This window comes from Lepidochelys kempii, chromosome 1 (assembly GCF_965140285.1).
Source record: "Lepidochelys kempii isolate rLepKem1 chromosome 1, rLepKem1.hap1, whole genome shotgun sequence".
Lineage (NCBI taxonomy): Eukaryota > Metazoa > Chordata > Testudines > Cheloniidae > Lepidochelys > Lepidochelys kempii.
The window spans coordinates 192,309,541-192,324,594 of record NC_136380.1 but is presented as its reverse complement, the minus strand read 5'-3'; the positions used below and the strand labels follow the sequence as shown (position 1 = coordinate 192,324,594).

The window sequence follows — 15,054 nt, the reverse complement described above, 5'->3', positions numbered from 1 at the left end:
CACCAGCAATGCTCTGTAATCAGTGCACCACCACCAGGCACCCGCCCCCTTGTGGTACATCTCTGCTTTAAAGTGCTGCCAATGGGCATCTTCACGAATAGCCGGGTAATCGAAAACAGTGGTCTTCACCCAACTGTAGTCTCTGTCCGGTTCTGGGTCAAGGTTGCAGAAGGCCAGCTGTGCCTGTCCCATCCTGTAGGGAGCTAAAACTAAGTCCCAAAGTTCCAGAGACCATAGAGAGACCAGCGCCACCCTCTCAACAGTGGTTCGGAATGCCTCAGGATTGTTGTTAGGACCCATCTTAGTTAACGTCACAGCTGACAGAGCTCCCTCTAGGGGATTGGGTGCTGCGGGGCCTCCCTGTGCAGCAGTTGTGGGGTGGATCTTAACTGTTGCAGAAAGTCCCTCTGGAATTTGTGCTGCTGGACACAACCTCCTGCAACAACTGCTGCTGGGACATCCAATGCTGCAACGTTGGCTGCTGGAATTGCTGTTGCTAGTTGGCTTGCTGCTATTGCCATTCTGCTATCCATTTACACCAGTGCTCAGGGTCTATCACAGCTGAAGTCCCCTCTCAAAGGGCTGGTGTGGAACCTGTTTCTGTCTCAGGGTCTTGTATCAGGCGCAAGGCTTCATGCCTGCCTTCTCCCTTGGTTGTGGTCAGCCGACCCTCAGCCTGGGCTTGGTTTTAGTGTCATTGAGTCTCTTGTCCCTGGGTCCCCTATGGGAGCCCCACTGCTGTGGAATCTCACTCCTCCCACCGGGAGTTTAGGTTACTCCTGGGGTATTCTCAGCATCTAATTACAGTTCACTTACCCAGGTCCCTGGGTCCTGCCACAGGTAGTAGGCAGGAAGCAGCCTTCTAGGGCTCCTTGCCTGTATCATGCTCATATTGTCAGTCTGCCCCAACCAAAAGGGGTTAAAGGGAAGGCGGAAAGGCTAGCCAGAGCCATGGGCTGGGTTCCCCTTGATACTGGCAGTCCCTAGCAGTGTGAGCAAACTCCTCCTGCCCCCCATTCTGTGGTCACTTTACCCATTTTGAGCTCCCCTTCTCCAGGTGGAGCATGTCCTTCAGGCATGCCTAACTGGCACTAGCCTTTCTACCAGTGGGATAGGGGTGTATTTTATCACAGGAGCCACCATAAAGAGATACAGATCATTAGAAGAGAGTCACTTGTTTCTGTTGTAAATTAAAGATCACAGACTCTCTGCAGGCAGGATGTTTATTTAGAGGGAAATGCTAGAGGCCTCAATTATGGTTGGGTAAATTTCTTTTTGTTTGTTTGTTTTTTTACGTATCTGATTTGCAATCTGTGTATAAGACTATTAATCTGAAGTAAATTGTTAGTTTAAAACTGCTTTGTGAGAAACTAGCTATAAAATATAGCTTTTTTTTTTTAACTTACCAAAGTAAGCCTAGTCTCAGAATCCAAATGTGTCTCTGGTGTCCTTCAGTAATGTGGAGGAAGCTTTAGAATATAAAATAAGTACATTAACAGTATACCGTTTTGGCTTATAAGAATGTGTGAGAGTAACATCTTCGATGCAAGTCGTGCTTTCTGGAATGGGATTCCACAGTATAATCAAATGAAATCACATGTCTCCAGACAACTCACTGTTTCATTGATGTGAAACTTATTACTTTACCCTCTCTCTATCTCTCTCTCTCTCTATATATATATCCATCCGAGTTGCTAGATGTGCACAAAAATATGTGTATCCATTATTTGAAAAAGTTTCCCTAGAGAACTAGTAGAAATCCTATTTTTAATGCATTAAAATCTGGACTAGACAAAGCACTCAAGTATAGTACAGGGAACAATGCTATTCTGACTTAAGGCCAGAATGAGCAAGATGATGAAATCAGGTATTTTCCATCTCCAACTTCTGTGGGTTTTTTGTTTTTGTTTTTTGACTGGAAGAGCTGTGTAGTATGAAGGCAGATGGACAGTTAAATATCTAATGAATGACAGACAGTGGCTGATTTTGAAATATCTACTTTGTTCTCTTACTTGCCATAGGTTTTCTGTTAGTTTTTCAGGACAGTTGAATACCCACAATATGACATACTAGCCTTTCCGTTGATACATAATATAAAAGGAATGTCTAGGAACTTGGCTCCATTCAGCAATGCAAAGCAGTACAGCGACAAGCTTTTTGGACAGTAAAACAGCAAGAGGCATTGACTACTTTAATTGTCATTACCACACAAATACAATACCTACAAAAATGCCACAATTTGGGGCATAGGAATGGATAAGAACTTGTAAACAAATGTCATTTAGTATACTGATCAATAAAGTTTAGGATCTTTATAAACACTAACAATCTGATGGTGTAGAAATAGCTCTACTTACATGTTATATTCCTTCCTCCTAATCTCTGTTTTCCTGTAGATTGTGAATTGCTTGGGGCAGAGGCTGTACTCTCTTGTCTGTCTGCAAATAGCTCAGTATACTTGGGATGTTACCATAAAACAATAATAATAATAAATAAATGCATGATGCTGAGGTTTCTGGAAGGATTTTCAAGTAATAAATTGTAATAGATTTCTAAAAATGTACCTGGAAAAGGAGGTGGTATCATAAAAGGAAGTCATTTACTCAAATTTGAAACCCCCAAAGCCCCTTTTATGGTGATGAACTGCCACGTAATTGGACAACAGGCTGATCAGATGTTGGAAGTATTCGGAATGCTGAAAGTATTGGTGATGCAATAAAAGTAATAGAGTGCCTTAAAGCTACATAATTTAGAGGTAAAGCAGGGTGGCTTTGTTTTGGCAACGTAGGCCACTTCATTCTTGAATGACAGCAGCCACATGGGACTAATGCACTTTGCACTTTGACTTTTGCACATTAACTTCATATGGTGACTTAAATGTCTTGAGTGTCCCCATACAGACATGACCTTAGAGGTCATGACCTTCAATGCCCTTGTCCAAATCATATTTATAAATAATGTGACAAAGCTTCCTCTCCGCCTCGGTGGGTCCTATGCTTCCGTTTAGCAGCGGGCTGGGGTATTCCTCTTTTCCCTCAGAACTTTCCCCCATGCCCCTGGGTTTACTGTCCACACTCTGTCAGAGCAGGGTTCCTCCCAGCCTTCCTGATTGGGGAGTTGCAGGGTGTGTGTGTGTGTGAAGGGGAGTCTCTCGGTCTCTGGTAGCCCCTCCAGACGTGGTGGCAACAGACCAGACACCTGGTTCAGTCTCTCCCCTATGGCAGGGTCTCTTCCCTCAGACCTCTGTGGCCCAGAAGGGCTGTCCGCCCTGTTGGGCAGGGATTCTCCTACCCTTCGCCTCTATACCTCCGTGGCTCCTCTCGTAATGCTTGTCAGCATCTGCACTGCACTGCACTGCCCAGCTCTCCAGTAGCTTGCCTTCCTCCGTCCGCTCCTATACTCCATTTTTTCACCTCAGTTATGTTTTCTTTCAGCCTATAAAAGTTGTTCCTCATATGCATATAAATGCCTGAATGGAAAATGCCCCACAAAACCAAACCCAGAATGTGATGGAATAAGAGACTGTGGAGATGGATCTGATGAAATGAACTGTGGTATGTGAAGTTTAATTCATTTGAAATACATTTTAAATGAAAGTTAATTCATGAGTGAATTATTGCAGCAAACTTAAATATATATTTATGTATTTGGCTCAAAAATTGGGTCAAATTTAGTATACATTTAAAAAGAAAAGATAGGATTTATAAAACCACATATGAATAAAAATAATTCCTTGATAATATTTGTATGAAAACATTTCCTTTACATGTTTCTCTGCTTTATCATCAACCCAAACACAATAATCTTGGGCCAATTGAGGACGCCGAGAAAGTGACAATTAGTTAAAATACTGCACTAAGTGAAACTGACGTGTCGAAGCCAAGTGAAGTTAAAAAAAAAATTAAGAAGTCACATATGCGGTGAAAAGTAAATTTAATATTTAAACTTCGTTTTAAGTTAGATCTTACCTGTAATACCTATAAGAATAGTTTGTTTAGTATTATCAAGAGCGTCCACTTTGTACCTTAGCTTGGATAGAACACTGGAGCAGGATCAGTAGACATGAATTCAATGAGACCTCAGGAGGTCATCTGGTCCAACCCCCTGCTCAAAGCAGGACCAATCCCAACTAAATCATCCCAGCCAGCGCTTTGTCAAGCCGGGCCTTAAAAACCTCTAAGGATGGAGATTCCACCACCTCTCCAGGTAACCCATTCTGGTGCTTCACCACCCTCCTAGTGAAATAGTTTTCCCTAATATCCAACCTAGATCTCCCCTGCTGCAACTTGAGACCATTGCTTCTTGTTCTGTCATCCGCCACCACCAAGAACAGCCGAGCTCCATCCCCTTTGGAACCCCCCTTCAGGTAGTTGAAGGCTGATATCAAATCCCCCCTCACTCTTCTCTTCGGCAGACTAAATAAGCCCAGTTCCCTCTGCCTCTCCTCGTAAGTCATGTGCCCCAGCACCCTAATAATTTTTGTTGCCCTCCGCTGGACTCTCTCCAATGCGTCCACATCCTTGCTGTAGTGGGGGGCCCAAAACTGGATGCAGTACTCTAGATGTGGCCTCACCAGTGCCAAATAGAGGGGAATAATCACTTCCCTCAATCTGCTGGCAATGCTGCTACTAATGCAGCCCAATATGCCATTAGCCTTCTTAGTAACAAGGGCACACTGTAGCAGTGCATGGGATTCTTCTGTCCTATGTGCAGGACTCTGCACTTGACCTTGTTGAACCTCATCAGATTTCTTTTGGCCCAATCTTCCAATTTGTCTAGTACCCTCTGTATCCTATCCCTACCCTCCAGCGTATCTACCTCTCCCCCCAGCTTAGTGTCACCCGTGAACTTGCTGAGGGTGCAATCCATCCCATCATCCAGATCATTAATGAAGATGTTGAACAAAACCGGCCCCAGGATTGACACCTAGGGCACTCTGCTTGATACCGGCTACCAACTAGACATTGAGCCATTGATAGCTACACGTTGAGCCCGACAATTTAGCCAGCTTTCTATCCACCTTATAGTCCATTCATCCAATCCATACTTTTTTAACTTGCTGGCAAGAATACTGTGGGAGACCATATCAAAAGCTTTGCTAAAGTCGAGATATATCACGTCCACCACTTTCCCCATATCCACAGAGCCAGTTATCTCAGAAAACAATCAGGTTGGTCAGGCATGATTTGCCCTTGGTGAATCCATGTTGACTGTTCCTGATCACCGTCCTCTCCTCCAAGTGCTTCAAAATGGATTCCTTGAGGACCTGTCCCTGCCTTGCAGTCACTTCATCTCATGTGTAACATGGGAATGATGATACTTAACATTCCTTTGTGAAGCATTTTGGGATCGGCAGCTAGAAGAACAAAGTATAAGAGGCAAGTATTAATAAACCTAAGTAAAATGACTCAGTGCCTTATGTGTATTAAATTCTTAATCCTCCCATTCAAAACTTTCTTTATTAGCTTGTGGAAGAATCCTGTTAAAAAAATCTAGAATTGTTGGAGGTGAAGATGCAAGATCTGGAAAGTGGCCTTGGCAAGCAAGCTTGCAGATGGGAATGTATGGCCATATTTGTGGTGCATCTGTTGTTTCAAATAGGTGGCTGTTATCTGCTGCTCATTGTTTTCTGGACTCTGATTCTATAAGGTAAGTACAGGTTGTACAATCCAGAGTACACACAGTTTAGTTTAACAGTTTTAGTTTCATTAATTTATGTATCCATGTTGCTGGCATAGTGGCTTTGAATGCATAGTTCTGTGCATATGGTCTAATTGGTATGTTTTGTAGACCCAGAGCACACTTCATCCAATAATCAAAAGTATAAAGTATCCAGAATAATTATTGTTAGCCTCTAAAGTACTCCTTTTCTTTTTGCAAATACAGACTAACACGGCTGCTACTCTGAAACCTATACCACCACTGTAACCAGAAAGTAAATCCTGCTTTTGAACCATGGAGTTAACTGTGAACACAGCTTAAAAAAATGTTTCCAAAATAATACTCCTAACCATTAAGATTAGAGCACCGCTAACAGTGGAAAAGTATGGAAACTGGCTGGTGTTAGGGGCTGGTGGTGTAGTGAAGACAGGCATGGTGATGCATAATATCCTGCAAAGTGTCATCAAGATTACTCATGTGTTGTATCCTGGAGGGATTTGGAAGGCTGGACTTCCTGAACTGTAGATGGATCCCAAGTACCCATTCTATGTTTAAAATGCCATCCTCCTATCAAGCTAATGAGTGAGTGGTAGCCCATCAGTGCAATGTTAGGAGCAAGCTGTAGTCCCTCCTGGTTTTAATTGGATGGCTAGGTGAAATACCTGAAGTTTAGGACTCAGAACTCCTGGGTTCTGTTCACAACAAGAGTCATAGTGAGGGATAAAAATGGCAATATTCCATTCAGACTCCATCTGCATTATCTGAGCAGCTGGAAGTTCTGCCAAAATAAGTAGTGAAACAGTTGGCAATGTTGATGTTTAGGAACCTTGATTTTTCAGATTTGTACAATGTAATTACTGCAATTATGTTCAGAAAAAGGGTAGCTATACATCTAACTGGCCACTTGGAAGCACAATTACCCACTTTGCATAAAAAAAAATCAGACAAAATAGGCATAGATTATCAGCTGCAATTATGAATAACGTGCCTTTAAAGTATTATTAGGTTTCAGAGTCAACACTTCATTGAGATGAATATGAGCAATTGTTGCTTATGTGTTTGAGTTATTGTTCCTGTTGGTTTGCTGGCTGGTGCAGCAGTGACAATGGTGGTATTAGTTCTCAATCAGAAGGAACAGAAACTTTATTTCTTAAGAAAGCTTAAAGGATGGGGCTCACCATATAATTGGAACTGTAGCAATCATTACTGGCTCAATCTGACTGGGAATCCCAGCCCTGCCACTAACTCGGTGAGACCCGCGTAAGTCACTTAACATATCTGTGCCTCCGTTCTCCACATTAGTCACATGGGGATAACTCGCCTATCCTGTAAAGTCCTTCAAGATCCTTAGATGAAAAGTGCAAAGTATTAGTCATATTACTCCCAGAAAGCATCCCTTTGGAAACCATGAACAAAAACGCAAACTAATATTCTACTTAAAATAAAAATGAGATGTATCTGTCCTACTGATTTCATATTGTGCCCCTTGGGCCCCCCTCTCTCCCCGACTTTGGTATTTCTCACAAAATATTGTGAATACCTCTTAAACAACAACCTGGCATGATGATGTTTATCCGATGGGCATTTTATAAATATTGTCTGTTTTGCAGATACTCTGTGCCTTCTGGCTGGAAAGCGTATATGGGCATAAGGATCATTAACAAAAACAGCAATCATGTAGCTATGAGATCAATCAAAAGGATTATTGTCCATCCACGGTATGACCAATATATCTCAGACTATGACATTGCCCTGTTGGAAATGGAGACACCAGTATTCTTCAGTGAGCTGGTACAGCCCATTTGTTTACCCAGCAGTCCTAGAGTATTTTTTTATGGAACTGTCTGCTATGTAACTGGCTGGGGAGCCCTAAAAGAAAATAGTATGTTCATTTCCTGGATATGTTTCTTGCAAGTTTGACTCTAATTTTAAACTGTAAGAGTGATGTGATTATGCTAAAAACAAATATAATCACGGTTTACTTAGCACAGTGGTTTTCAAACTTTTTGTGTTGGTGACCCCTTTCATGCAGCAAGCTGCTGACTGTGAAGCCCCTTAGAAATTAAAAACGGGGGTGTGTCTAATTTAATGGCGGCAGGGCGGGGGGTCAGGGCTGTCAACCCCAAGGAGTTGACAGCTCACGACTGCCATGGAACCACCTTGCGACCCGCTGAGAACCCCTGACTTGGTTGGTCTTTTAAAAGCTAGAATATTCCTTCTTTGTCAAAGCAACTTCAGTGGTTTGGCTCAGGTGCAGCTGAACATCTGTGGAGTTTCTTAATGTGGGCATGTAGAAATAGTTTAGGTCAATTAGGAGTCCTACCATTAGGCACTGAAGACTGTCATAGGCCATTAGAAAGATAATTACCCTGGATTAGCACTTGTTTCTCACATGTACAACTCATTTAATTTCTGCAGTACTTCGAAAACAATTCTATAGATAGAGAAATAGGAAAAAAGTTGAGACTAGCACAAACTAGGAAGTAGTCTATATCTGATCCAGAATTAGAACTCAAGTGCTTCAAGCTCGCAGTTTTTTAAATTAATCTCTTAAATTGCATTATGATCTAAGACAGTGGTGGGCAACCTGCAGCCTGTCAGGGTATTCCGCTGATAATCTGCAGGCACGGCCACCCGCAGCTCCCAGTGGCCACGGTTTGCTGTTCCTGGCTAATGGGAGCTGCGGGAAGTGGTGCGGGCTGCAGGGACATGCTGGTCACTACTTCCCATAGCTCACATTGGCCGGGAATGGTGAACCGCAGCCACTGGGAGCTGCGGGCAGCCGTGCCTGCGGATGGTCAATGTAAACAAACTGTCTCATGGCCTGCCAGCAGATTACCCTGATGGGCCGTAGGCTGCCCACCACTAATCTAAGGTTTTACATTGGACCCAAATTTATCTACCAGGGTATCTTTGGCTTTCTTAACATACCTTTCATCTAACATCTGAACCCAAGACTGGTTATTTATACCTAAATATACTTTAAGTGAAGTTATAATATAAAAACAGCTATTATACAGTGTCCATTTTTCAATAAAAATTGAGATATATATAATTTCAACTTAATTTGAAACTGTGAAATTAAAATATTTGAACACCTTCCCCTCTGATAATTTCAGTTACCCACCCCCCCCCAAAGCCCTAAAAAGGTCCTAAAGACCAGGTTGCTAGTACAAATTGTGGCACAGATGAAAGATATTGATGGTGAAACAGTTGACACTCACACCAGTCTGGTATTCTGCAGGGTGCCAAATATGGCCCATGATGCAATTTAGCAATCAGCTACTATCATTGGGAATTATAACTAATCAAAGCAGGTTTGTTTTTATCCACATCTTCCTTCCCGATTCCCTCTCTGCTAGGAGCAGCAGTGGGTTGCCAAATACTAGGACCTGAATGGGGCTTTTGGGTACAATTTCAATACAAATAACACAGAAATATTAAAAAGCCCAAGTGAGGGCAAAGCATGTAACAAAACCAAAAACCTGTTAAATTTTGGAATGGGTGTCACATGTTGTACTGATAATTCCTGCAGATCTCCATGCCATCCCCTGCTTCAAGGTTTGGCTAATCATTATCAAAGCAAGAACTAAGGAAATGCAAGAAGGCAACAATGGCAGAGGGTTGTAAACTTTCCTGCCCTCCTTATATGAAAGCAGCATTAGTGACAGACATTCAAAAGCTGTGGGGAAGGGCAATTTAAACTACAGTACATAGTAATCCTTCGGCTCGGTAGATTCTAAACACATTCCTCCCTTCTGATGTATCTGCTTTTTCCTCAGAACTGTAAAACCGGCATATGTTACATTTTATATTGTTCTAGGTTACCTTGCCAAAACACTGCAAGAAGCTAAAGTGAAAATAATTAATCAAAGTATTTGCAACAAGCTATATGATGATCTGATTACATCTCGAATGCTGTGTGCTGGAAATCTTAATGGTGGCATTGATGCATGCCAGGTAAAAGTGAAAACTGTAGGAAAACTACCACTATGTATTTCCTTTGTATATCAGGATTGTTTGGCTTTAATGCAGTAATGGAGCACAGTGTTTTGGGAATGTGGTTAATTAGTAACATGACATAAGGATCTCAGAAGCAGGGAGGTAAGTTTGACAGGCAATACTTGCATCCTTTGAAACATGGGCGGCAGATGAACCCCAGGCTCGCGGAGGCTAGCCCCTGGCCCGGCCTGCTCCTTCTGCCTGAGTCCTGCCCCTCCTGCCAAAGCCCAGAGGCCACCCCCAGCCCTGGAGCACCAGGCAGGTGAGCGGGCGGTGTGCCCTGGAGCGCCGGGTGGGTGGGCGGCGCAGCCCCCTCCCCCAGCCCCAGAGCGCAGGCTGGTCCCCATTAACTGCAGCCCCAGTCTGGGGCGCTGGCCACTAGGAGAAGAGTCCCCTGCAGCACAGCACGGAGAAGCAGGAACGGGCCTGGGGATGGAGCATGGGTGGGGCCACGCAAGGCTATTTGGGGAGGCTCAGCCTTCCCCTGCCTTTGATATCCGCTGCCCATGCTTTGAAACAAATGCTGCCTTTCAAAACAATAGGTAAGATCCAGTCTGTTGAGATTGTTTTGCCATAAGAGGGCTTCTATTGGTTTTGGCTGAACAGGGATATAGCGATCAAGGAGTTTGAGTTAGGGTTCTTTGTGGAATCTTAAGGATGAATTTCTTATTCTTGAACTCATGGGCTAGTCAAGGTGGAATTCCCTCTTTTCATCTCTTTCTACTGTCCCTGCACTGCCCTATGGCCAGCTGCTTGTTCAATGGGATGATTCGGAGAAGAGAGGTAAGTCACCATTCATCTTCTTCTCTTCTCCTTTGCATCCCCTTGTTGTTGCCATTGTGTTCCATTTGGGTTTGGCAGAATTAGATTTTCATTTTTTTAAATAATTTTGATGGGTTATATTGATGTTTGTTTTAAGCATTTTTTATTTTTATCAATTTTAAATGCTCAGACTTAGGGACATTATGGGTGGAGGGTGTCGGACAATAATTGTGTAATGACAGTAGATCCTGAGATTCAAAAAGTTAAAACTTTCTAGTAGTTAAAAAACAAATTGTCAACATCACACATCAAAACACACAAAGTAAATATCCTTAAATCAAACTCTCTAATAAATTCTCAAGCAGCATTTTTCTTTCTTTGCCTAGCTGTAAATTTTAATGATTATTGTTGGAAATATTTTTTGTCAGTTTGTGGTGTATATGGTAAAACTAACATTTACTAGCCTTCACTAATAAAAATCTAATCCTCCCTAGCAGAGTTCTATTAATTTGCATTCTTTGGTCGTCTTGGTTGTAATGAAATGTCACAACGTGAATTGGATGCATGAACAAATGTACAGCCACTGTCCAGAAATAGAAAATATAATAATTTGGGGAGAGTGTCTTTTGTCCATATGTTACCTAATCTTCGTATTACAGTGCAATGTGTTTTGTTCTAATGACTGAACTGTATCCTTTGCTTTAGGGTGATTCTGGAGGTCCATTGGCCTGCGTAGGAAAGGGAAATAGATGGTATCTTGCCGGCATTGTCAGCTGGGGTGAAGGATGTGCTCGGCGTAACCGCCCTGGTGTATATACAAAGGTGACAGAGCTTTATGACTGGATTCGTCAGTACACAAACTGATGTGCTTAGAAGAAAACAAAAGTCACTATTTTTACCGGAGTAATCCATGAAATATGTTTTTCTGATATCATAAGGAAACACTGTAGATGTTTGTGCTGAAGTTCATAAATATAAATATAAATATTTAAAAATTGTAATTAACTTCTCTGCACATTTCAGGAACAGTTTGAACTGAAAGTAATTGTTTCTCCATCTTCATTGTCCATTTTTGGTGATGAAGACAAACAGGGCTGAATGAAGTAAGAATGGAGTGGAACCTTGGGCCAAATTCTAACCAAACCTTATTGGATATTTGGATCATTCCTTTCCTCTCCCCTCCTCTCCAGCCCCAGCACATATAAATATATACATGCACTCTCTATATGCAATGTATTGGGGTTTCAGACAGGATCAAGGGCCCACTTCTCACATCTGGTCAAAATATACAAACTGCAAGTCAGGGTGGTGTGCAAAAGTGGGTTAAAGCTCTCCTTTGCTCATGGTGCTGCTATGCAGGACTGCTGCCTCCTGTGCTGTGTTTAGAGGAGGTCTCAGACTGTTCTACCTTAATACGGTTTTTAATAGCCGGAAGAGGCCAAAAACATAGTTCAGGTTTGTTGTGATGTAGGGGCACCCCAAACTCTCTCCCGCTTTGGTAGCCACGCTCCCTTTCCTTGTTAAGTTAGCAGCAGGGAGGGTGTTTGGCATTCAAGACCAAAGATAACACTAAGCTCTATGCCAATGTTGGGGGGAGGGATAGCTCAGTGGTCTGAGCATTGGCCTGCTAAATCCTTGAGGGGGCCATTTAGGGATCTGGGTCAAAAATTGGGGATTGGTCCTGCTATGAGCAGGGGGTTGGACTAGGTGACCTCCTGAGGTCCCTTCCAACCCTGAGATTCTATGATTCTCGTGATGCTCCCTGGGGTGGTTAAGACAAGCATACAGGGGAGCTGGAACAATTTTTATAGTGGGGGTGCTGAGAGTTCTTGAACCAAACTGTAAACCCTGTATAGAATGGAAACCACTTCAAGCCAGGGGTTGTGGCAGCACCCTCAGGTATCCCTAGGCCAGCGCCTATGTAAAGGTGATCAAATTCCATCAGTAGTGTAGCATAAATCAGTCATATTAAACCTGAAGTTCTGGCCCTAGACTTGCAAGGACTTAAATACCATTATTGGTGTCTTTGGAGTGACGGTATTTTAGAACAGGTGAAAATGCTGTTAAAGGATTTAACATGTTATTAAAAGGAGCTCAGTTCAGTTAATCTAAAGGGAACTGCACCTATTAGATGGAGAGAGAATTCTTTTTCAGTCTGGTACAAACAAAACTTCACACGCACAAGCTCCCTAGCTGCTATCAAATGTTAAACTATATAATCACAACACAGTCTCATAAGCTGATTATACTTTGTGAGAACAAACCTATTGCTAGCTACTTATGGTAATAGCCTTATTCAAATTAACTCTTTCGTGGGTGTCAGACTGCAATAAGAGGCTCATCTTGAATTATCTCCTATACAAAGAAAGCCAGGAGCTTGACCTTAGGATATTCCAAACTAAAACAATTGGAGTACATTTTAATAGGAATCTACACTTTTTTGGATGATTATCTTGTAGTCAAAACAGCTTGAGGTTCACCTGGATCTATAGCACTTGTTAGGCTGCAATTATTCTATCTGCTTAGGGCTGTAGTACACCCAGCCTCTAAGGTACTAGTAGTGTGTCAGGGATACTGCAACTGGCAGGTAAGGGATGAGGTGCTTCAGTTGCTAGGCCTTGTCATGCTAGCCCTGGCGTGTCCCAAGAACCCTCCAGACACTTGGAGAAAGGAAAGGGGCATTTTACTCGGGCTGGCAGGAGAGGGAAAGGTTGCAAATACCCTAGGTATAGTGGCTTAAACAGTTAGAGCTCAAAGTGAAACTATAGTGGTTCTTATTTGGGCCCACTAAACAGCTTTTCAGGCCTAGTGCCCAGGGTGCTTTCTCCAGTCCAGTTTTCTTTTAAAAGCTAATAAGACTGTGCAGAGTTCCAGGCCTGGATCAGTTAGTGGTGTGGCTCGTTAGAACCCTTTATGCTGGCTCCCGGCCCAGCCTCTGCTGCATCCACACGTACCTGAACCTGGCTGCAATGTCCATCAGTCACTGTTCCATATGTGGTTTCCCAGCTCCTGCTGCAGCCTGCTCTGAACACAGTTACCTGGCAGTTTCCCTCTGACATCAGCTTCTCTGCTGCCCCACTTCCCCAAGTGCCAGCTTACTTCCTGGGTCAGGGTTTCTCATAGTTTCTGCCCCTTTTCCCTACTGGCCCACAGAAGGTGATGAGCCTGCCTGAATGTCCATCCCAGGGGGTTATAGATCAGTGGGGAGGGGGTTCCTTCTTAGCAGACTGATCACAAGTTTTTCTCGTTGCTTGGTATCAGTAGATAGATCCTGACTGAGACTTCCAAAGCTGTCTAGGGGATTTAAAGCACCTGTATCATTAAAATGAATGGAAGATATGTCTAACCCCGCTAGACAGCTTTAACTGTCTCCCCTTCTAGAACTTGTAGTTTTAGGTTTTCAGACCTGAGGTAACATGATGATGGCGGCAGTTGGCGACATGGCTGCCACTCCCTGCCACGCTCACAAATGCACAGCTTGCTTATGGTTCGATGAACGTGCCCCTCATAGTGTGGCCAGCTCTTGTGATTTGTTTTTTCTTTGTCATGAGTGATGGGATTTTGGCTGGGCTGGAGCTAGTCTCACAATGATGCAAGTAACTCAAGCCCTCTAGTGTATTTGAGCCCTCTGCTTGGTTATTTTTCCTCAAGAGGTGGGCAAATGGGGCAGGCAGCCAACCAGAGCTGCCACAGGAAGAGCGCTGTCTCCTCCTCCCCTCTGCAGCAACCCAAAGCCCTCCTCATAAGAGGGGCATGGGGAGGAGGTAGCAGAAAGAGCCCAGCAGCTCAGGGCAAGTCCACTGCTCTTCCCTCCTCCCCTCTGCAGCACCTGGCCTTGGGGGATGGAAAGGAGCAGCGGGGCTGGGGAAACTGAAGAACCCTGGATCTGTCCCTCCAGCCTGAAAGTGGGAAAGAGGACCCCTTTGGAGCCCCCCCACACCTGGGAGACGGGGATGAAGAACCCCGGAGGAGAAGAGGGGAGGCCGGGTTGCTCTGATGTGGGATTTAGGGGCGGGGGCTACGAGGGACTGAAGTGATACCGGGATTGAGGGGACAGGAGTGATTCAGAGGCTAGGGGCAGAATGAATTGCTGGGCAGGGGGTTGGCTGGTGTGGGGATGAGCGCTCCTGCAGCAACAGCCAAAATCTACTTATCTAATAAATTTGGAAGAGTGGGCCCCAGTAATTGTGGCTCTCTCTCTTGGGGGTGGGGATGGGAGAGCATTCAAAAATCAAGACTGAAACCACTATGTAATCTTTTCTCTTTTTTTTAAACCCTCATACTTTGAGTCTAACTCATGATTTGTAATCTCTCTTGAGGTTGGCAATACTACCCTCACTTATTTTTAGCTCACTTTCGTAGTCTGACTCATTGTACAGTACATCGGGGAAGGCGTTCTGTAAATTACACTTAGGTACAGGAATGAATTTTATTGTTGTCTGCATGTTACATAATTCATGTATTTAAGATTCATTTTTTTAATATAATTCTCTCATTAAAATGTGTGTTACTTTCTCCAGGTTTTTTAATTGAATGTAAAAGCACTGTCTATTCTAAACTCGAAAGACATTAAAATTCTAAAAGTATTTTATTAATGTACAGGTTTTTCTTGAATCGTCATTCACTTCC

At 43.4% G+C, this 15,054-nt stretch overlaps 1 protein-coding gene across 1 annotated transcript in view; it reads left to right on the top strand.

The window, feature by feature from the left end:
* Positions 1-11,289, top strand: part of LOC140906389 (suppressor of tumorigenicity 14 protein homolog) — a 28,227-nt gene extending 16,938 nt beyond the window's left edge. The window contains exons 13-17 of the mRNA XM_073330260.1: positions 3,435-3,554; positions 5,466-5,649; positions 7,272-7,543; positions 9,485-9,621; positions 11,131-11,289. Coding sequence (XP_073186361.1) covers positions 3,435-3,554; positions 5,466-5,649; positions 7,272-7,543; positions 9,485-9,621; positions 11,131-11,289 — 872 coding nt within the window. The remainder of the gene's footprint in view (positions 1-3,434; positions 3,555-5,465; positions 5,650-7,271; positions 7,544-9,484; positions 9,622-11,130) is intronic.
* Positions 11,290-15,054: the final 3,765 nt, after the last annotated feature.